The sequence below is a fragment of the Apiospora hydei genome (genome assembly GCF_038363865.1).
Source record: "Apiospora hydei strain CBS 114990 chromosome Unknown utg000009l_segment0_segment0, whole genome shotgun sequence".
Lineage (NCBI taxonomy): Eukaryota > Fungi > Ascomycota > Sordariomycetes > Amphisphaeriales > Apiosporaceae > Apiospora > Apiospora hydei.
Genome location: NW_027117368.1, coordinates 3,369,482 through 3,391,700, shown reverse-complemented (window position 1 = coordinate 3,391,700; position 22,219 = coordinate 3,369,482). Strand labels below are relative to the sequence as shown.

General features: G+C 55.2%; 7 protein-coding genes across 7 annotated transcripts; 2 read left to right on the top strand and 5 right to left on the bottom strand.

Annotated features, from left to right (window-relative positions):
* Positions 1-732: 732 nt before the first annotated feature.
* On the bottom strand, positions 733-2,530 carry PG997_012818 (ntf2 and rrm domain-containing protein; the record flags this gene model as incomplete). The annotated part of the gene is made up of 6 exons (XM_066817132.1): positions 733-1,050; positions 1,107-1,184; positions 1,208-1,393; positions 1,577-2,257; positions 2,317-2,450; positions 2,506-2,530. 6 exons carry the CDS (start codon positions 2,528-2,530, stop codon positions 733-735), a joined length of 1,422 nt encoding a protein of 473 aa, XP_066662824.1.
* A 2,208-nt stretch (positions 2,531-4,738) lies between these two features.
* PG997_012817 (uncharacterized protein) lies at positions 4,739-5,695 on the bottom strand (the record flags this gene model as incomplete). The annotated part of the gene is made up of 2 exons (XM_066817131.1): positions 4,739-5,215; positions 5,303-5,695. The coding sequence occupies 2 exons, from the start codon at positions 5,693-5,695 to the stop codon at positions 4,739-4,741; spliced, it is 870 nt and encodes a 289-aa protein (XP_066662823.1).
* Positions 5,696-6,486: 791 nt separating this feature from the next.
* Positions 6,487-9,078, bottom strand: PG997_012816 (uncharacterized protein; the record flags this gene model as incomplete). Its single annotated transcript, XM_066817130.1, has 3 exons — positions 6,487-7,254; positions 7,320-8,863; positions 8,928-9,078. 3 exons carry the CDS (start codon positions 9,076-9,078, stop codon positions 6,487-6,489), a joined length of 2,463 nt encoding a protein of 820 aa, XP_066662822.1.
* Positions 9,079-10,255: 1,177 nt separating this feature from the next.
* Positions 10,256-11,661, top strand: PG997_012815 (uncharacterized protein; the record flags this gene model as incomplete). The annotated part of the gene is given in 4 exon segments (XM_066817129.1): positions 10,256-10,439; positions 10,454-10,759; positions 10,840-11,309; positions 11,383-11,661. The coding sequence occupies 4 exon segments, from the start codon at positions 10,256-10,258 to the stop codon at positions 11,659-11,661; spliced, it is 1,239 nt and encodes a 412-aa protein (XP_066662821.1).
* Positions 11,662-11,985: 324 nt separating this feature from the next.
* On the bottom strand, positions 11,986-12,605 carry PG997_012814 (uncharacterized protein; the record flags this gene model as incomplete). The annotated part of the gene is given in 3 exon segments (XM_066817128.1): positions 11,986-12,274; positions 12,372-12,535; positions 12,552-12,605. The coding sequence occupies 3 exon segments, from the start codon at positions 12,603-12,605 to the stop codon at positions 11,986-11,988; spliced, it is 507 nt and encodes a 168-aa protein (XP_066662820.1).
* Positions 12,606-13,077: 472 nt separating this feature from the next.
* Positions 13,078-14,439, top strand: PG997_012813 (uncharacterized protein; the record flags this gene model as incomplete). The annotated part of the gene is made up of 1 exon (XM_066817127.1): positions 13,078-14,439. One exon carries the CDS (start codon positions 13,078-13,080, stop codon positions 14,437-14,439), a length of 1,362 nt encoding a protein of 453 aa, XP_066662819.1.
* Positions 14,440-15,566: 1,127 nt separating this feature from the next.
* Positions 15,567-16,836, bottom strand: PG997_012812 (uncharacterized protein; the record flags this gene model as incomplete). Its single annotated transcript, XM_066817126.1, has 5 exons — positions 16,690-16,836; positions 16,286-16,628; positions 15,856-16,231; positions 15,674-15,818; positions 15,567-15,610 (listed from the first exon to the last, which is right to left on the bottom strand). Exons 1-5 carry the CDS (start codon positions 16,805-16,807, stop codon positions 15,567-15,569), a joined length of 1,026 nt encoding a protein of 341 aa, XP_066662818.1. The 5' UTR covers positions 16,808-16,836.
* Positions 16,837-22,219: the final 5,383 nt, after the last annotated feature.

Genomic DNA, 22,219 nt, shown 5'->3' with positions numbered 1-22,219 from the left:
GTGGTAGGCGCACTGGGGCAGCCATTGGTTATCATGTCCATCTCTGGCTGTCTGTATCTATAGTAAATGCCATGGCACACATGAGAAAGTCGTCCATTGGTCGAAGTCGGTGCTCCTATCACCATGACAAGACGGCCACGGTAGCCCCCTCCTGACAGCGACCTTACCTGGAATACGACAAGCAAGCAAGGCTCTAGACATTGATATTTTACACAAATTGTCATTAACTTCGTTGTACCATTACACTACACTAATACATGAGGTAAAAGAGTTTCAAAATACTTTTGAGCCAGTATTATACTCTCTTGTTCGCTGTAGAAATCCCAAACCCCTCCTATTTTTTTCACTCCATCCATGCAAATGAATAACGAGGTATCAGTTCGGCTTTTCCCTCCCCAGCCCTCGCTGATCAGTGTTTGTACAGATCCCCCTCCAAATAATGCTAGCTGCCAGCAAAATCAATCGTCGCCATGCTGCAATCCCAGAGGTCAATTTGGCCCTAAACCAAATCGAAAACTCAAAACCAACGCACACACATCAAGCATATGACAAAGTCCTTCCATGAGCACCTTGGTGGAAACAACCCCCTGAATTCAACCCCAGCCCGCCTCTTCTTTTCTCGTAAGCAATGCTGTGGTCCATCATTATGTCGTACTCGATGCGTAACCCCCCTAGCTGTGTCGCACAGCTCGGCTTTTACTGAATATACCCATGCCATTCCAGGCTCACCCTTCAGACCTGAAGGATTTTAGGCATTGGCAGCCTGGGAAGCACCGCGGGCACCACCACGAGGCATACCACCCCGGCCACGGTTCTGGCCACCGAAGTTGCCACGTCCCTGGCCTCCAGCTCGGCCTCCGTCCATGCCACCACGGCCTCCTCGGTTGGCTGCGTTACCGCGGCCAGTGTTGCTGTAGTTAGCTCCGCCATAGGCACTGGCCTTGGGCGCCGGGGCTCAACGACGATGCTTTCGCCATTGACCACGTGAGGGTTGGCAGCAGCTGCTGCGTTGTAACCAGCGGGGTTGGCAAACTCGACAAAAGCACAGCTCTGTATGATCTATTAGTGTCCGTTATTCCAACAAGCACGTTTCAAGAAAGGCATACCTTTTGGCGGTTGATGTCGAAGTAGACCAACTCGCCGTGAGCAGCGAGAGCGGCTCTAAGATCCTCGCTCTCCACCTTCTCGGTCACATACTTCACGTAACCGAGGGTTCCTCCTTCTCGGCACGGGGCGCTGAGATAGATTGCGGGCGGGCACGCTTGTTGTCGCCGCCAGCCGTCTGCCATTCGGTGGACTCCTTTGCGGCGGCCGGCTCAGATGTCTGGGCAGGTGCGGGAGTGGTTGCCGCGGCCTGAGCAGCGGGTGCTGCGGCCTGGGCGGCAGGGCGAGGCTGGGCAGGAGCGGCAGCGGCAGCAAGGCGCCGCAGCCTTGGGGAGCGCGGGCTTTGGTGCGTTGGCGGCGGCAGCAGCAGCAATACGGCCAGCCCAGGTCATGGGCTTAGGAGGCTGGGCAGGCTGAGCAGGCTTGGGGGAGCAGCAGCAGCAGGAGGGGGCGCAGCTTGACGTGTGGCAACAGGGGTAGGGCTGGGGTCGGTGGGCTTCTCAGGCTCCTGAGTGGTCTCTGCCTCGACCTCCTTTGCAAGAGCCTCGGGGTCAGGCTTCGAGGCCTCGGCCTTCTCGGCGGTCTCTGCAGCGGGTGCAGCAGCGGCACTTTGGTCGGCAGCAGCATCGCCGTTGACGCTGGCATCCTTGCCGGAAGCGCTCACCTCCTCGAGCTTCTGGTCGACAGCAGCAGGGTCCAGGGAGCTAGCAGGAGCAGGCTCCCCAGCAGCCGGCTCGGGGGCGACGGGCTCGGCGGTCTCCTCGGCGGTCTCGGGGGCCGCACTCGTAGACTGCTCGGCAGGGACCTCCTCGGCAGCCACGGGCTCCTCGGCCTGCTCCTCCTCGACCGCACCGTCATCGACGTATCGGAGAATGTCGTTCAGGACGAAGTAGCCCGACGGCTGCTGGGCCAGCACGAAGGTCTGGACAAACTTCTTGGGGTCCTCGCCGGTCTTGTTGGAGCTCTCGCCGATGACCTGGATGACGATGTTGTCGAAGGAAGTTTGTGAGTCGACATTAGAGATGCGCACTTTTGTGTCTTCCTTAAAGTCGAGGCTCTTGATGCGCTCCTGGATCTCTTGTCGACCGACCGAAACCGTGGAGACCTCGGCCTCCTTGCCGTAGACGAGTTGCGACCGCTTGCTGTAGAAGAGCTGGGACGGGGTCAGTGGAGGCCACACACACAAGTTGGGGGCACGCAAGCCAGACGTACATGCAGCTTCTCGGGGCTCTTGCTTAGGGTGGTGTAGTATTGCTCGACGAAATACCAGGCGACCTCATCCTTACCCAGGTTTGAGTTGCTGCCGGTGGTGGACACATTGGACGTGTCGGGAGTCGAGCCAGCACCTGCAGTCTGGTTAGCCTAAGCGCGCACAAGAACAGGCCGAGCCCGTTCGCAAACAGGTAGACTTGCCGTTGGTTGCCATGTTTGCGTCGGTGATGTGTGTATGTTAAGGTGGTGGTGGTGGTGAGTGGGGGGCGAAGTGTCGGGAGGAGGTGCGCAGTTGTTATCTGGGGCCTCGACAAATACACAATCGGGAATTGCAAGCGCCGCGGACAAGTTTTGACGGGGTCGAAGTGGAGGGCGAGCTGTGGAAAGTGGTGATTCGTTAGCCCTAGGCTGGCAAGAAGAAAGAACAAGAAGAAGGTGGACGAGAGAAGAAGAGAAGGAAGCGGCGACAAAGTGTTGGCGATTTTTTCCCCCAGCTTTGGTACAGTGTGTAAGGTGGCTTACCTTTTTGACTTTTTGGATGTTTAAGTGGAAGCGCAGCAGCAAGCTAGAGTGGGCTCGTCTGACAAACGACCAATTCTACCAGGCTATGATGGAGGATGGATAGATAAGATGAGATTTGACGTAGTCGCCTGCGGGAGGAATGCGAGCCACGAGGAGGGTGTTCCGTTGGTGTTGGTGTATGTATGGACGCACTGGATTTGACTTATTGTTGCTGTAAGTTCTGGGCGGAGGGATAGGCGGGGAGGTGGAAGAAGATGGTCCTGGTTTTGCGCAAAATTGCGAATCGAGAGGGAAGAGAGGGAGAGAGGCGAGAATGGACGGGATTGATTGGATGGTTGTTTGTTTGTCCCGTCTCGATTCAGAAGTTTCTGGAGACAGGGCAAGAGGATGGTGGTCGTCAAATTTACCCAAGGTCAGGTCTAGGTCGAGGATGGAGAGGGAAAGATGGGTTGGCCTGGCACTGACCGATTTTGATCGCGGGCGGGCTGGTTGGAGACAACGCCCGGAGTTAGTCCAATTAGGAAACGTGCTCGTTCCGGCTCGCCTCTCTCTTTAGGCCTCTCACTCGCTGTCTAGGCCACTGTCACTGCTCTTTTTTAGGTGCTCCAGCTCCAGCTCTGGCACTCTAGTAGTACTCTTAGCACCCCAATTGCCGTGATGGATGTGCTGCTATTTCTACTTTACTTGGACTACCGTATTAGGCACTTGCATGTACCACAACATACCTGGGACCAAAGAGCAAAAAGAGAGAGCAGCGAGCCGGGATATCCAGCACTCAAAACCATCTTCGACCCAATTGATAGGACGCGGACGTCATGATGGGCCTGTGGACACTCATCCATTGGATGAATAAAGTACGGGCTATCTAAACCCAACCTACACTTCTCTATTACGTACATGGAATTTTGTATGTGAATTTTGGTAGAAGAGCAACAGAATATTTTTGCGATCCAATACCCCCCAGAAATCCCAGTATACTAAATGAACACCTGGAGCGAGCAGTGAAAAGACCTGCACCTGGTGTTCTCCAGGGATGGCAAAACCCCATCTCCCTGGATGTAATTCATATTGCCGGTCTCGGATCTACACCGGTTCTATCCGTATCCATTGTGCATACAACAACGAGACATCCATACAGATATCGGCGTCATATATCTGCCATTGATGCAGGCTGCTTAGGGCAACGTGAACAATCCCTTCAATCTTCCCATCAATCAAATGAATGCTGTCTTGAGATATCTGCCACTCTTCGAAGCTTCCATCAGGGTCGTCCTATCGTCACCATTTGCCTACTCTTATCAATACATGGGTTTCCAGGGTGCTCGAAGCTCATGCATGAGCATCTGCATACTTACTATCAAGAGCACTTACTAAGTTTGCCTCGATAGCCTTTCCCAAGGCAACTATGAACTCCTGAACCTCCTTCGTACCGCGGCCCGGCCATGATTAATCCAGAGCTTGACTGGTCCTATCCATTCTATCTCCCCCAACTTCATTCAAGATACGCCGCGAAATCGAAACCTTCTGGGACCCCGTGTGGCGCTGCATGTCAAGCTCTAATGCCGTGGCCGTGGAATCTTGTACATCCCATTTTTGGAATCCATAAACGGCTTGGCCTACGGCTCCTCCTCGAGGAAATGAGGCATAGGAATCCCGGGCCACTTCTTCTCGGCGAGGCTCGACAGCGCGACCCAGCGCCGACCATCGGACGCGGCGGATTGTATTTGTACTGCTCTAAGCACACCCTGCTTATATATCTTGGCGTCCCTTCACTAGACAGCAGATCTACCTGGCGGGTCGTGTAGGGGGTATCTGGAAAGGACGAAGAAAGTAGGTAGTTGGAGGCTCGTTGCTGCCGAGCATAGGCTCCGGCAACATTGGCTTGGATCCTGGTTTATCGTCATGATGTGTCCATCATCATCTCACTTTCGACCTCGCGCGTCTCCTTCGCGATCTCGGTTTGCACGCCAGCATCGTCCAGCATGCCGCCCGCTTCTTCCAGGTCCTTGACCAGTTTCTCGAGCAGACCAGTCAAACTCGAAAGCTCGGCGCGCTGCTGTTGGATGTCTGCCCAGAGCCGCGCGTTGTGTGACTGCGTTGTCTGCAGCCGCGCGTTGAGCTGCGACTGGGACGCCACTAGGTGTGGCTGTAGATGCGCAGCCAGAATATCTGACGCAGGCAGGAGATGGGGCCTGTTCTTGGGATTAGTATAGCATCCAGTAGCAACAGAAGATAGATGAACGTACGGTGTAGGTATATTGTTCTGGTCAGGAAGTCCAGCCTCGTCGCGACGCAACTCGGCTTCGCTCACCAGCCCTTCAAGCTCATTAAGCTTGTTGACAACATTTCGACTCGTCAAGATGGAGTCAAACTCTTTCTGTTTTATCAAACATTGCTATTAGCCTGGCCCTCATGCTGAGTGTCGCATAGAATTCGGGAGACTGAATACGAGGAGAGAGCATACCTTGCAAAGCATCGTTAAACGATCCACCATTTGTCGCTGTGCTGCCTTCAGCGTCGCGGGCGCACGATCCGCAATCGTCGGGTAGCAACTGGCGAAGTTGTCCCACGTCACCTTCCCCAGCGTATGTTTTAGCGAGTCATCGAGGACCTTTTGGAAGCGGGCGGCGCGGGGCCCCGGGGCTTGGGGTGTGTGTCGGGTCGGCAAGGGTGGAGAGGCCGGTGCCGTGGCAGGCCGCTGTGCTTGTGTGGAGGAGCCAGCAGATGCCGGTTCTGTCTGTTGTGTTGCGCCCGTGGAGTTCGATGTTGGCTCTGGTTGCGCTGGCGATTGCTGGGATGTTGCGGTGGACTGTGGTGCTGCCGTCGCGGCTTGTTCTTGTTGCTGGTCGGACTCCATGTCGAGTGTTGGTTGCGCGTAGCGCGCAATGCAGTCAAGCAATTGTGTGCCGGTAGTCCCTCAGATTCCAACAGCGCAGGGCCAGAACTGTCCCTTCAATGAACCAGATTGGTGTTCTTTTTGAAATGGTTGTTAGGCGATGGACGCGTTGAGTTGTTCGCTTGTTCGCGTTCCTGCGCTTATCGATAAATCGTACTTTAAGGTATACTTTCTCCCCCTCCCCAGAGAGCTGTGCCCCACTGGGGTGCCGATGATTACTACTGTGCAGACCCCTGAACCGGGAACGATCTGGGCTAGTTTATAGACCTACATGCATCAATGATGCCGTGCCTCTTAGCCTGCGTACCTGCATGGTTGACTGGACCTACTTATCTCAGGGTCTTTGGTTCCAAGGTTCTCTGTGCCAGTTTCTGGCTCCTGTGCGCGGCGCGGCCTGGTTCAGACAGTATTCTGGCATCGACGCAACTGAACCGATTCATGAAGAGCAAAACATTCGTATTGGCAGTTTGATCATATCTAATACAGTACAATAAATCCAGCATGGCCTCCAAATCAACAATTCCCGCCTCGGAGCCGTCGTATCTACATAATTCCCATAAACCCTCTTTTTATTGCGTGCGTCATTAAGGTAAACAAATCCAACAGATGATGAGAAAGGTGCTAGGTTGCTCATCTACAACCGGAAAATGCTGCATCAATGCAATCCAACGCCCATATCAAACGCCTAGCAATGATGCAATCTTTCTGATCTGTTGTATCGAATTCAAAAAAATTAACAACAGCCTAGGCTATTAGTCGAATTCAACGGTACCCGACGGCCGCCCCGTCCTCCTCTCCATCCTTCTCTGCCTACGCCTATCCGCTGCCGATGTGGTGTTGGAAGCCCCGGTTCCGCCGGGTCCGCCGGGCGAGGGGCTCATCGCGCTCCACGTGCCATGACTGCCGATACTAGAGACAGTGTTGTTATTATGGAGGGGCGTCATGGGAGGAGGGCCCGTGGGAGGAGCTGGTGGAGGGTGGTCCGGCCCAGAGTAGTAGGCCGAGTCCTTCGCTCGCTTCCCGCCTGCGAAGGCAGGAGTTGGAGCCGACAAGGGATCATCCCCGTGTCGCCCGGAATGCAGGTCTGTGACTGTTCGGTTCGCACTGGAGTCCCTGCGGTAGCGTCGGCGACTGCTACCTTCACCACCTGATGCGCTGCTGATCGAATTAGATCTGCGGTTCCGGTGCTCCCGTGCTGCCTCCTCCTCGGTCAACCGACGCAATGTGACGTTGCGGTCACGGTCGTCGTGGTACTTGACCTTGACACTGACGGGCTGACTGCCAGCGCGCGTTCTGCTGTCATCGCGACGTCGTCGGTCGTCCACCTCGGATGCCAAAAGACTTGCCGATGCGGCGGCCGCCGCAGCCGCAGCGCTTCCGTCCCTTCGGCGGCGGGAGTCACGCCTTTGCGGTCTTCCACTCGCTGACGCGTACCCGTCATTGACAGACTCATCCCGATGAAGAACACCGTGAGGATCAGGTGGGAGAGGCGGCATATCTACCGGCATGGGGGTGGACCTCTCGAATGGGATCGGGAACGAGACTTGTAGTGTGATGCGACGGGAGCTGCGGCTGCGCCACCTACTGGGCCCAGAGGTGGCATCGGCGGGCCTCCGTGTCCAATTACAGTCGGGCGCGACTCAACAGCTGACGAGAAATCGGATTCGCCAGACATGGTAGTGTTCGTGCCAGCGGGTGCAGTATAGCGGCGCGGAGGTTTTCTGCCAGGCGAGTCATAGCCATCCCCAGTATACTTGGAGCCGTGGCGACCGTCTCTCCTTTCTTCTTCATAACGAAGACGGTCTGCATCTGCTTTGGCCTCCCTCCTATCCTTCAATTTCTTTGTGAACCAGCCCAGGCCAAGTCCCGCCAGCAGGCCCTTTCCAGCACTGTCGCCAGTATCGCGCTCCTCTCGTGCCCGTCGCGACGGACTAACGTAAGATGAGTAATCGGAATCCAGGGTGCTATCCAGTCTCGAGTCGCCAGGGCGTGCGTGCGACGGTCGTGGTGTAATGGGCCTGTCAGGGCGGTCGGCGGCACTCATGGCAGCAGCCATAGCTGTCGGGTTACCAGGGCCGGGGAGAATGGGCTTACCGCCCCGATGGCTTCTGGTGAGGTTGGTCATCTCGTCACTGAATTCGCTTTCGGTGTACTCGGATCTGGCCGGCCGCCTGTTTCTTCTGGGTGTATCTGTCGCCACTGACTGATATTCTTCGTCTCCATGCTTGCGACTGTCTTTGCGATCCAAGAACCGCTTGGCCAGTGCGCCAGCACCCACAACCCCAGCAGCGCCGATCAGCTTGTCCATGAAGCCGCCACCGTGCGGTGCCTCACGCTTTTCTGTGAATTTTTCATCGACATAGCTGGTCGACCCTCGTCTTGATGGGATAACCTCGGGGCCTCGGCTTCGGCTTCTCGAACGAGATCTGCTCAGGCTTCGTTCTCGCTCTTTCTTGTCCTTTCGTCCCTTCAGGAGAGCAAAGATGCCAGCGCCAGCTGCCAAGGGGCCCAGCCATCCGTGTTCTTTCTTTTCGGTAACGTCCGAGGCAGTATACCTGCTCCTGCTCCTGCCGGTGCCAACTTCCGATCTGCCACCATAGATGGTCCTTTCGTCCCAATCTCCCTCGTGGCGGTAGCTCAGGACAAAGTACGTGAACAACAGAATGGCCATCCAGATCGAGTACAAGATGAAGGTAACCTTGGGCGAGCCATACAGCGTGAGGCCAAGCGGAATTTGGATCATGCCGAGAATGGTGACGATGCGTCCAATCCAGCGATGGAGCATGAGCCGTAGCGAGTGCTTTCGAATGCTCCTGACAAGACGGCCGCCGACAGCTTGAACCAAGATCATGGTGTAGATGGCGACGCCAATGCCATGATGCGGATTGGTCAAGCTGCGGTTCGGCCCAACGGCAAACCAACCAGTGACAAAAACAACGGTGGCCAGTAGAATGGCGAATATCTGCAGATAGGCGTGATATCGGATATTGGCACCAGGCGCGCCTCTGTGAAAACGGGCCATCATGACCCCAATGGGCACGATGAAGAGGAAAACGATGGCAGCGATCACTCCATGCGCCAGTATCAGGCTGTGATACTGTTTCACTGTGGAAAAGCGATTGCCCATGCCTGGTATAGCGGTGTTAGTGAACCAATATGCTTGTATGCGTGGCCGGGTGGAGCAAGTTCTTACCATTGTATTGCATCATGTCGAACGGCAGGCCCTGCAGATTGGGGAGCAGGAAGTCATTCTTGGTGAAGTCCCAGGTCCCGTCGCCGACAGACATCTTGTCCGAGGAGTAAGCAACCGCTCCCGGCGCCGACAGCGCATCGGTCGGCGCCATAGCGGCGGCGGCGATGAGATGGTAGGCGTCAACGTGGGTATGGTGCTAAGTGAGCCTGCTCTCCGGAGAATGCGGAATGCTGACTCGAAATTATGCCTGGAGAATTGGGAATGCGTTGTTAGGTGCGTGTCCAGGTAGGCAGGCAGTAGGTTATGCAGTGGATTCGCTTCTCAGGCACGCACTCGCTCGCTCAACAACCCGTCAAAGTCGGTGTTGAGAGAGCCTGTCTGTCGGTGTCGGTGTCGGGGTGTGGGGTAGGGAACAACAATTGATTAATGGCACATACCTGCAGACAGCTGCTCGGGCTGTTGTTACAAGCTTTCTCGTTGTTGACGTGCCTATCTCTTCCAATGGTCGAGAGACGGCCGGCTTTGAGGAAATGCTTCAGTGTCTCAGCAGAAAACCAGACACAAGATGCAAAAGAAAAGATGTCGCATCCAACCAACCTCCCGCCCCAGATTCGCGCTCCTCTCTCTGCGGCCTAAACTACGATGGCGGTGGTACCCAGTTTGCCAGTTGATGGGCGTGACAGGGGTGTGTCTTGTGTTTCCGGGTGGTTGACACGGAGACGCGTGCCGGCCTCTTCGCTACTGCTCTGCTAACCTACTACTTGGAACTGCTCACCCGGACAACTCAGCCCACCACACCGCCTACTATTTCGAGCCGGGAGTGCCAAGCAGTCTGTTCAACGAGCACCACAGAAACAGGTATGACGAGCGCAGCCAACGAAACCCTGCTTCAGCACGCAGGCATCCTGGGCATCCTGGCTTGCCTGTCATCCCACCTCTCAGCAAGCAGTCCGCAGTCCGATGCGCGGGGCCCTCTGAGCTGTCCATGCACGTGGATCTAACTGCTAACAGAAGATCCAGCACCAAGACTAAGGCCCAGCCAGCGCCGTACCTAGCCGTACCTACATTTTGGCTCATTTGGTTCTGGCCAGCTGGGCAAATGACGCCAAAGTGGCCGCCGGTTTTAGGGGCCCCCATCTATCTCGACAACTGGAACTCCTAAGTCCCTCAATCGCTCCCAGCTGTAGCAATCATGACCTGCACTTGACGGGAACAAAATCCCACATTTGAATTCCGACGCCGCTCGACCACCAAATAGGAGTAGCATGTTTCAATAACAACCCCCTTTCGATCCTCCCTCCAAAAGTCGAAAACACCAGACAAACATCATGCCGCCGCCGCCGCCAGCCAACATGCGCCTGCCCTTTCTCTATCCGCACCTCTTCCGCTCCTCCGTCCGGCGGCTCAGCAGCGAGTCGCCCGCCGTGACAACTCGCACCACACGGCGGCAAACCGCTCGCAAGAGCCACCGTAGGGGCGGCAGCCTCGTATCGCCCTCCTTTTCCACCTCGGGTCGGATACGGCAGGCCACTTTGAGAGACATGGCAAGGCCGTCGGGCCCCTACCCGTGCCTCCCGCTACCGGCGCCTCCAAATTGCCGCATCCGGGCGGTGGGCCCAAGGGGTCGACGACAAGCGAAGGCGAAGTGAACAGGAAAGACGCTCGCACCAACGACGTCCAGGCCCAGCCGAAGAAGCCACAGCAGCAAAAGCAGAAACCTAAGGCGCAGGGCACCGTCGCAGGAGCCTCGGCAAAGACCAACGAAAAGAGTCAAGGAGAAACGCCACCAGAGAAGGAGGCGAACCCAGCCGAAGCTGCGCCTGCGGCAGACGGTAATGGCAATGTTGGGAAAATGCATACACGAGGGCCAACCTCGACACCAACGCAAGCGGCTTCGGAAGAGACGATGCAGTCGGCTGGGCCGATGGATGCCGTGCTGCACATGCCACCCCGGGCGAGATGCATCATCCCCATATCTCGACACCGCCGTATCTGCACCACTTCGACAGCTACACCTTGGTCAAGCAGTTGCAGGCGGAAGGATATACCCAGGACCAGGCGATCACGCTGATGAAGGTTGTGCGCGCGCTTCTGGCCAAGCACCTTGAGACCGCGCAGGAAGGGCTGGTCTCCAAGAGCGACGTCGACAACGAGACGTACTTGTTCCGCGCCGCCTGCTCCGAGCTCAGCACCGAAGTCATCAACAACCGCAAGGCCGCCGACGAGAAGTCGCGCCAGCAGCGGACCGTGTTGCAGCACGAGGTGGACATCCTCGGCCAGAAGCTCAACCAGGACCTGATGACGCTCCGCGACGACGTGAGGGGTCACTTCAACGACCGGAAGATGGCCGTCCGTGAGGAACAGAAGCGAATGGACAATGCCGTAAGTTCAACCAACGAGCGGTTTCGCCTCTCATAACGAATGTACTTGAATTGAAAGCTAATATAACTGCCAGATCCAACAAGTGAATTTTGGGATCAGCGTCACGCTGACCAGCGATGCTAAGTCCGAGATTGAGGGCGTGCGATGGATCCTGATCCGCAGGGCCGTCTTGGGCATCGCATTTATGGTGTTCCTTACCCTGTTCACTTTACGGTATGCCACCTACCTGGGGCAGCAGAAGCACAAGGAAATGGAGAGAAAGAAGAAAGAGGAAGAGGAGGCCAAGAGGAATGCAGGCCGCGTCGATAACGCTGATGGGCCCAATGCAGCCGAGATTTTGGCAGCCAACTGATGAAGGGACAATTGAACTCACGGAAATAGCATGATACCCACATAGACAGGAGAACATACATAGACACAGGGACATATTCTAGACTTTCGTTTGTCATTTGTACGCTGAAGAGGCCACAGCGGGTTATACACAAGCCTCTGGCGCTTATCCAATAGACATCTCAATCCTTCTAAGCGAGCAATTTCACACGGTAGAAATCAAACCTGAACGCCTTCGCCAAACAATGCAGACAACCCAAGTCCCAGCACTGAACAAATAAACACGTGTACCTACCAGCGCCCTTTGCATATGATATGGGCTGCGTAGGCTACGGACATGGCGTAGCTAGCTAATAACCCCTTCCTTGTCCCGGTCGGCCGCATTGTCCCTGTCGACGGCCTTGCGCAAGCGCTCCTCCTGCCGCTTCCAGTGACCGCCTTCCTCGTAGTCCTTGCTGATCTTGAGGGCGTTGCGCAGCCTCTCGCTCTCCTTGATCTTGGCGTCGGCGAGCTCGTGGACCTGGTGCATCTTGAGGCCCTTCCGGGGCTCGGTGCCTCCTTGGTTTTTTTCCTGCTTGGCGAGGAGGTCTTTGCGCATGGCGTCGCACTGCTTGTCGATCTCGTCTTCGTCCACGCTGAAGGTTTGTTAGCATCAATCAACATCAACATCAACATCAACATCGGAATACTGTTGTTGTTGTTGTAGGTGGGTATGTGGGGTGGCAAACTCACCCTTCGTCCTCCAGCTTGTCCCGCAGCTCAAAGACTTTGACCTCGACCGCGCGCTTGCGCTCGTGCTCGAGGATGCCCTTGTCGGGCTGGCGCTGGCGGTGCCGCTCGAGGTCGCGCGCCGCGTACGGGGCGCCTCGGTCCCCTGTCGCGCGGCTTAAGGTGTGCTAGGTTGCGCTGCACGTATCCCGAGGTGCCGCTGCCACGCGGGGTGGAAAGGCCTACGTTGTCGGACATTTTGGGCCTCTGCGGGAAAATGTCAAAAGGATAAATAGTAAGACGTCGTCGTGGCTTCGCTCCTTTGAGGCCTGGGAATGGTCGATTAGGCCTGGGCTGGGAACGGTAGATAGGTAGCGGTCTGGATTGGCAGTAACAGACGGGATGGACATGGGATTGATTGATGGGACATGCAGAACAAAAGTAAAGTAAAGTATAGTGGGGTTGCAGTGATGTGGTAGCGCTCCCGTTCAGGCGGGTTTCTTTTTTGTTCAGGTTCAGAAGCAATTGCCCCGCGATGACTCGCATTTGCAGGGTCTCGTCTCTAAGCGAAATCGATGTTGTGAGTCAACGTTCAAAGACACATGATATGAAGATTTCTTTGCATCTATAAATCGAATGCAATTCTTTCTTGCTCATAATTGATACATATTGTCGAGAAAACAATCAAGAATATCCCACAGCCAATACATCACCCCGTTCTTTGACGAAGATGCCTGACGCCACTGGCACCACCACCTCCTCCGGCGCAAACCGTAGCCCGGACGCCGCAGCTCACCTCGAATTCCCTCCCATAACGCGGGACCACATCCTCCACTGCTCCTACGACTACTGGTTCCCCAAGTACCGCACCTCATGCATCAAGTCGCGCATCATCCCGCTCACACCCGAATTCATCGAGTACATCACCGAAGACGGCATCGTCCTGGGCGACGAGGATGACGAAGAGGGACAGGATGAGGACGATGACGACGTAGAATGGGAGTCGGGGCCTACCAACCTGTCGACGGCGCAAACGAGGTCGAGATACGAGCAGGCGCCCGACGAGTCGGACTCGGACAGCGACGACGATGAACCTGAGCGCCTCCCGCCGAACAAGCGCTTCCCGGCCCTCCACCAGACCATCAAAGACACAATCGCCGAGCTCGACGGCGCCGTAGCCCCGAAGCTGAACTGGACCGCACCCAAGGACGCGGCCTGGATCTCGACGCACCAGAACACCATCAAGTGCACAACGCCCAACGACGTCTACCTGCTACTCAAGAGCTCCAACTTCATCACTTACGACCTGGAGCACGCCTTTGACGACTGCACCCCCGTTGCGGGATCGAACGGCAGCACAACAACAACAACAACAGAAGCCCCCGGATCGTCGTCTCCGTCGCCGCCCCAACATCAGTTCAAGCCCGTCCTCGTCCTGCGCTCCTTCTTCAACCCCCACACGGCCCTCGAGTTCCGCTGCTTCGTCAAGCACCGCTACCTCGTCGGCATCACGCAGCGCGACCTCAACTTCTACGAGTTCCTGCAGGGCCTGCGGCCCGCCCTCGTGGCCAAGATCAGCCAGTTCTTTAACCACAAGCTGCGCTACACCTTCCCCGACGGCAGCTTCGTCTTCGACGTCTACATCCCCGAGGGCGAGGGCGAGCCCCTCGGCCGCGTCCGCCTCATCGACATCAACGCCTGGGCCCCGCACACCGACTCCCTCCTCTTCGGCTGGCACGAGCTGAACGAGTGGTCGGTCCCGTCGGGCCCCATGCTGGGCACCGCCTCGGCGGCCGAGGAAGAGCAATCGGAAACAGCCCGGGACGGTGCGGTTTCGGACGAGAGCGACACCACAGATGAGGATGATGAAGACGAGGAGGACGACGTGGTTCCCGAGCTCCGGCTCATAGATAAGGAAGATCCGGCGGCCTACAACTTCAGCTCGCCGGCTTACTCGGCCCACAAGCTGCCGAAGGATGTCGTGGATGCAAGTCTGGCCGGCGAGGGCGGCATGCGCGAGTTTGCGCAGAAGTGGAAGGAGATGACCGAGTACAGGGGGGATATCGCGTCCGGCGAAGAAAAATTACCATGATCTTCCTCCTGTGGATGATAGAAGACTACTAGAAGTACACAACGAAGACTTCAATCAATAGAGTAAAATTACACCAAGCTAGCATACGTGCTGGACTCGGCAGATGAGGTCCTTGGACATATTCTCCGGCAAGTGATGCTGAATACTGCGAAGCCTTATATGGTTGAATGACCTTGCGAGTCTGCGTATATATTATATCATAGCCTATTTTATTATTGTCGCTACACCATTACTCCGCTTCACAAAACAGACGCCAAACGCCAGATATTTCAGATCAATGTCATTGTTCTTATCTTATAGACCCATCCATCTAACAGACCGACCACCCCAGCCAGCCGCTGCCGTCGAGCAAGGAAACAGAGTCAGTCCTCTGGTGAAGCTGAAAGCGGAAGAGGAAAAGAGCCCCCCGTCCGAATATCAGCGCGACCAACTGTTGCGTTCCTACCAAGATGACAGCCCCCTATGGGTTCTTCGCACACAGCAGATAAAACCTGCCCATGGTATACTTTCAACGTCTCAATGTTTCTCTCACGTCCTGAACCCCCTCTCAACCGCCGGGCGACTTCTCGCCTCCATCAACTGCCATTCGCTCTCTCCTGCAATAACAACAGACCGCCTCCGCCAATAAATGTCGGCCCATCGTTCAGCGTGAGCTACCAGATACTACAAGAAGAAAAAAGGAAGGAAAAGAGATGAAATAAGGAACCGGTTGACTCCACACAAATTCATAATTAAACAAGAATATGTAACCCCGCCATGTCTGTAGATGCAAATGGTCGAAACTCGACCTCGCCAGCTCCATTCCATGGCCAACTTTTTTTTCGTCCGCATCGGCATCAGCCCATTGTCCTGGGGCCTCTCAACGCGGGCACCTACAGGGCTAGGCCCAGCCGGGAAAGGTATGTGGTACTGGTAGAACAGGTGTGGTTGTAAAGAACTTATTCGATGTGTCGATGTCGCAAAATCGCAGAACGGAACACATGGCGGTAGGAAATCCGATCGGGCAGCATTGCCCATGCGGTGTATGAGGCGAAATCATTAGCCAGGTTCGTGACATTACTGGCAGCCCATACAACGGAGTAATCGAGAGAGAAATGGGGTATTCATCGTATAGCATCGCATAATAATCAAATGAGTCCACAGAGACGCAAGTTCTCTTGGATGATTATATCTGTAAAATGTCAGTAAGTCAGAGGCCTCAAACCAAGCAATACGGGAAGTTTCGAGAACATACCATTGACGGCAGCCATGACGAAGCGAATTTGTGTTGTGTCGGTGGCGCATGTGAAATGAGTGTAAATCTGTTTCGTCTCGTGCTGGTTCAAGCTGACGAAGCGGTTCAGGATGTAGTCGCAGGCAGCGGCGTAATCATCGCCTCCCTCGTAGTCCGGGAAGTAGTTCTTCATGGGGGCTGACTGGCAGCTTCTCCTTGAAGCGATCGATCTTGTTCAGGAAGAGAATGATGGATGTCTTGATGAACCACCGCGAGTTGCAGATGGAGTCGAACAGAGTCAGGGCTTCTTGCATACGGTTGACCGTCTCGTCCTCGAATAGCAGTTGATCGTACTCGGAGATGGCGACCAGGAAGAGGATTGTCGTAACGTTTTCGAAGCAATGAATCCACTTCTTTCGTTCCGAACGCTGACCACCGACATCGAACATACGGTAGGTCAGGTCGCCAATGATGAACGTCGTCTCCGTGATACCCGTTGTCTTGACACGAGACCGCAGTACATCTTGGTCATTGGGCATGTAGTCAGGGGCAGCAATTCTTGCAATGTTATCGAAGTAGCTGGAATCGGTGTTAGTCAATCAGGCATCACGGCCGTGGTTTGTCGCGACTTACTATCGTGCCGAATCGTTCAGCTGGTATTCACGCGAACGCTTGAAACACTCCTGGACACCACGGTCCTTCCACAACGCCTCGATGGCGTTGCCGACCTCTGGGGGCAGAACATCTCCCTCGATCTGGGCGGGTTGCATGAAGATGGTCTGTACGTGGTACTCCATCCGTTGGTCCTCGAGAGGAAGTTCGAGCGACTCCATGGCTTCCAGAATGACACGCATGGACTGGACGGTGTTGCTGAAGATGATTTCCTTGAATGATTCCCTTTCGTCACGCGAGTATCCGCCCTCGTGGATGAGCTTCATCTGCTTCAGAATTGTCGACTTTCCGGATTCACCAGCACCTGTTGGACAATCATCAGACCGCGTTCGGGGGCGTGCGTGTTGACGTGGAGGTTATCTTACCCAGAAGAAGCATCTTGATCTCGTTGCGCTGCATCATCTTGTCGCGCTTGAGCTGGTTCTCGATCTCCTCGTTGCGGGCCTTGCCCTCCTTCTCCTCTGTGCTCATTCCGCAACCCATTTTGACGATGTGTTCGCGCTTTCGTGATGAATAAGGCTATTGCGTACGAATGAAGTAGGGTTGTGGATGATGGATAGGGCCAGTAGACTATGGCGAACGTGGTGTTAGTTAAGCAGAACCTAGATTGAAACGCGTGTCTTCTGCAAGATTGGCCGAGTCGATGTTTCGTAGTAAGCGCAGCCTGAGTCCGGGAGATGTCGCGCCTCCGTTGTGTTGGCCACACCCCCGAGTTGGTGGAAGGGGTGATCAGGGTAATCGGATGGGTTCGTGGCGATGCGGTTCCGAATCCAATGCGTCGTCTCCGAAGAGAGAAGGGGAAATGGTGTAATGGAGATGGATGCGTCCGCAGGTACCGAGAGTTGAATGGTCGAGGATGGCCGAGTAGCGAGTTCCGATGCGATTATGACGGGTCGCGGGAACAAGGTTTGGGGAAGGATAGGGATAGGGGAGACGGAGCAGAGGAGAGGCATCGACTTACCAAGCTTGCGGCTGTCTTCTACCACTCGTTTCCCAGTAGCAGTAGCAGGTATCGCTCTTCAGATGGCTGGTGATGAGCCTGAGTCGATGATGGAGGTGAGCGGTCAATCACGATAGTCGTCGACTGATGGAACAGTGAGGGACAAGATGCATACAAGCGAAGACACAACAACACGCAGGGGGGCAGGGCAAGAAGATAGAATTGCGACCGACGGACCAACCGCGAGAAAAGGGAAAAAGAAAAATTGGGTGGTTGAAATTGTGACGGGAAGGCCTGTCTCCCGTAGCTAAGCTGGAAGGGGGAGGCTTGGGTACTTGGTGCTTGTTGCTTGTTGCTTGTTGCTTGGGGGTGAACGGGGTGGATGGACTGCGAGGGTGGATGGGGACTTTGATGGGTGGATGGATATGGATTGATGGATGGGTGGACGGGCGGACGAGCGAGCGAGGGTAGAGAGAGCCAACAGGAGCCAGCAGGAGCAGGCAGTGTGCAGGGTAAGGCGAGGCCAGTTCGGGCCTGGAGCAGCTAGCCCAAGGCGAGGGTGGAGCCCGAAATTTGCCTAGTGCGGATGTGCACGGAGGCTGTCCTGATTGCTAATTGCTGCTAACAACACGAACCATCCAGTCATGCAGCGACACTGAGCAGGCAGTTGACTGGCCGCGCAGTGTGCCGTGTGCAGCGCCTGTTGCATACGGTACAGCCCTTGCTGGGAATATTGCAGTGTTGCAGGACTTGTCTACACCTTATTATTCAAAGCGTCTGTCTGTCGGTATGCACCGCCCAGCAAGCACAGTGTGTGTTTATTGAGTGCTGACCTATTATTGAGTGCGGTCGGTGCATGTACGTTACATAACTCCAGACAGACAGGTTGGAGTGGGAGGCGAGGGGCGAAGAAGGAAAAAAGAAGCCGAAGAGTTGAAACATTTCCCATGTTGACAGTATGCACCTAGCAATACACCAACGCACATCGACCGGAGAACGGCGGGGGCACGCAGGTTCGATCTCCCAAGCTGCATTGGATGGGATTGCAAGTACCTGCCCGGCTGCGCTGCCTGCCTATGATATCGAGGTACAGACTGGATACCGGCTAAAAGTATGCAGGCAATGTTAAGCACCACCTACATTAGGTGGCACTGGGTGGGCGCATCTGGGTCTGTACCTGACTGACTACTGCAGCAGCAGCCGCTAAATCACGAAATTCATTAGGGGAGAGCTGGGTCTCCTCGGTCGCTAACCTCCATGCGTTGTAGCATATTGATCAAAGATTTGGGCGAGAGGTGACAGATCGGGGGAATAAAAGGGGTCGCCTGGCCGGGGTTTGCTGCTGCAGAGTGGAGGGCGACCAGACTCAAAGCAGGCAAGGCTCACGAAAAGAAATGATGCGTGGTAATAGAGAACCCATGCTCTTCCGATTCCAGTCTTTTAGTAGCATTGATCAAATACAACTGGACCTCGAGTCGACCCCATCCTACCGTCCAAAGTTTTATTACAGCAGCCAGAAAGCAGAAAGCAGAAAGCCCTCCGCCAAACCCATCGAACTAACCCACGACGCCTGGTCTGCTAGGCAAAAGCTGACAGGCGGCCAGGCACAGCTGTCGAAATCTTAGCGGTCGCCGTCGCCGTCGCTTAGGTTGCGTTGTGCCTGGCCCTGTGGCAGCGGCTCCATGTGCAAGAATTGCACTCTCGCCCATGGCCCGCTAATCATGAAGCGTTGGCGCTGGCGTCGTGTGGTTGCGGGAGCAAATATGCACCGCCCGTCGTCGTGGTGAAGCTGATGGGCGGACGGGACTCAGCTGGGATGCCGTGACGGGCTGGCTGGTGCTGTAAAAGTGAGATATGCCCGTGTCGTATCAATTGCACATCCAGCTAGAGTCACATTTCCCCAGTTTGATTCGCGGTCTCTCCGTCCCTATCAATAAGGTTGGTCAGATTCGGTGCGAGCTCGCAGACGAGAATAGCAATAGAATCGTCAGTCTGCATGTATGTAAGACACCACTAAACCTACTGGCTGGCTATATTTGGGTGCCAAGTGTCTCTTGCCTCGGCGCTTTTGCAGATAAGCGGAGCACGCAAAGGCAGATTCTGCATGGTGATGATGGCTTACATGGTGAGCCTCGTTCCTGTAGGAATGTATGTGTGTGCGTCTCTCTCTCTCTCTCTCTCTCTCCTGATGATATAATGGAAGCGAGGATATGGTATGAACCAAGCACACATGGTGCTCATCAGAGGCCGCCTCCCGAATCAAGTAGTAAGCAGCAAACCAAGGGACTGGGGCTTGCTAGTCGAACAAGGACGCCCTAGGTTAGGTGGTTCCTCGTTCATTCCTCGCCGTTGTGCCCACAAGCTGCGACGATGCACCCGTACAGCAAGGCATACTTGATAGGAAACACTTTTGCTTGGGGCTAACAACTAGGACTTCTTCTATACCTAGTGGTTCGAACATGCACGACCTAACCACTCAAGCCGTCTACCTATTCCTCTCTACTTACTGCAGAACACCCATCTCGGCATCTTACTACCTCAGAGAGTTGGGCGAATGACGAGCCAGAAGCCGGCCGCCCTGCCAGCTCGCTCGGACGTCTAATAAGAAGTGGTGTGGAGCTGCTGGCCTGTCAACGAACAGCAGCTAAAAACATGACAAGTCGAAGGGCGGTTGTGGCAGTCCATCAACCAGCGAACGCACGACTGTCCCGGTAATATAGGGTACTGGCACACACACGTAATCGCCAGACAGGCTGAGACAATGGCGGCGGCCGACTTGTTCTGACTTCTTCATGCACTCACTGCATGTCCCCATCCAGCCCGCAAGGCGTGCAGGCGTGGTGTGTGCCCACCTGCTGTTCAACGGCTGTTGCTTACATCACACGTCCGGCGACAGAATGTTAGGTTAGGTATCTTCCCCCTGGCCATCTCCAGGCCTTCGGGTAACCTTAGCGATTTGTATCAGAGATGGGATGGAAACTGAATCATTGTGACATTCATCTCTATCAAGGTCGCTCCATGCCTGTAGTCCCACCTCCAATGGAACATTTTCATCCGCACGGAGGACCGTTTTCTACTTCTACGAGAAGGCCTTCAGAGTGACGAGGCACCATTCACCTGCCATCATTGCCCGGGTCATCGGAAGAGGGCAATTGCGTCGCGATGTCGGGTTTAATGCTGTGCCCATCTACGCCGCCCCATCACACTTTATTTCCGGGCTCAAACAAATGGCTTCGACGTTACGTACAGTAAGTACATGGAGCATTCCAAACGTCCTCCTGCCTCCCTCCCACGTGCAAAAGGGGGATGGGTTGGTTGATAAGGGATCGTCGTTGATCTGGGCCCCGGACAATCTACCGTCCTCGTGATCTACCCTGCTGAAGAACAAGGCTCCCACTCCCACTCCCACTCCTACTTCCACTAACACTCCTCCCCCTCCCGCTTGCCTTCCGCACCTCGAGATCAGACAAGACGTTTCATGTCGGCTATGGATCATGGTGCATGCCTACGAATATCGAAGCCCCCTAGCTAATCTGGGCTGGGGGGGACGCAAAACCAGTCTTCACGTTAGATGCGCACCTCTCCCATCTCGGCTTTGAGCCTAGCCAACTCTGGTCCTTCTTGCTTCAGATGAAGCCCATAAATCGGCGAGTGGGTACCGATAGATTCCTTGACACCACCGGTCTTGACCAGTTTGGTCTGGCAAAAGGAAACAGGGGGAGAAAGAGGAAGCGCGTGCTTAGAAAAGAAAAGAAAAGAAAGACTCCTTCTTCCGCCCTCGCGTGCATGGCCAGAAGGCAACGGCTCTGAGATATGACAGACCGTTCCATCGCCTGTTTCTGTGACAGGTCGGCCTTGTATCAGATGTCAAGACGACGGAAGAGAAATGTCGGGACCCAGTACCTACATACAGTACGCATGAGATATTAACCGTCGCTCCATCCCGAATCAAGTAAGAGCCCCTGGGCCGTCCGATACAGCGATGCCATCCCTGACGAACATCAGACCGAGCTGGACTTTGCTGAGAAGGGCCAGCCAGAGTGGGGTCGCTTCCTCCCCCCCTCCTCCCCCAGCGCAGCGAAGTATTCGATTCGTGTTCTAGAATGGCCAATTTCGCTTCGTCCTGTTCCTGACTGGCAACTGACGCCATTGCTGTCGCGCTCGAAGCTATTCCCACATCGGCCCTGGATAATCGCCGACGGCTCGCCAGGCTACCAGACTAGCACTGGAGGCTAGCCATTTTCCTTTTTACTGGACACCTGCCCGTCAACTCACCACTCGCTTTCCTTTGATCGGGCGCGCGAGCTTGCTTGCCACATGGCAAACAAAGAGGCATCGAGTGTCTTCCAGCCCTCTTTTGCCGGCTCCAATTCCCGGCGTACCAACACCGGCCTAGCCGCAGGATCTCCAGCGCCGTCATCTTTGGTAATGCCGGCCAGTCCGGAGGTGGGTAAAATCAAACAGCAACTTCCTGGAGCTCCTACTTTAGCGAATGGGCTGATCTCTAATGTCTACGATCCTGCTACTCCCACAATAGTAGTTGAAACCCCCTGTCACCCTTCCCACTAGACATCGGGACCAGTTCCCGCTTCATCTACTCTTGAGATACGGATCGTCGCCCACTGCGTTCCCGCGAACGGACGTATGCCAGATTGACTTTCAGAAATCCTGGGAGAATGAATCATGTCTGTCTACCATCGCAGCACACTGGGCTTGTGTCCATCGCCCTGCAGTACATACTACAGTCTTTTCTCGGGCGCCCGTTACCGGCTAACGTGAGCAGAGCCGGCGGTTACTTGACTCAGACTCTGCAACACTTGTCCAGATACCTCGTGCAACCCGGCAACGGGGATAGGCCTGCCACGTGGAGGGTTCGCGCCAGCAACATCACAAACGATGACCGAATGATGGGTTCACGTTCGTTAGGATCTGGGGTCTCCTGTGCTGCAACTAAC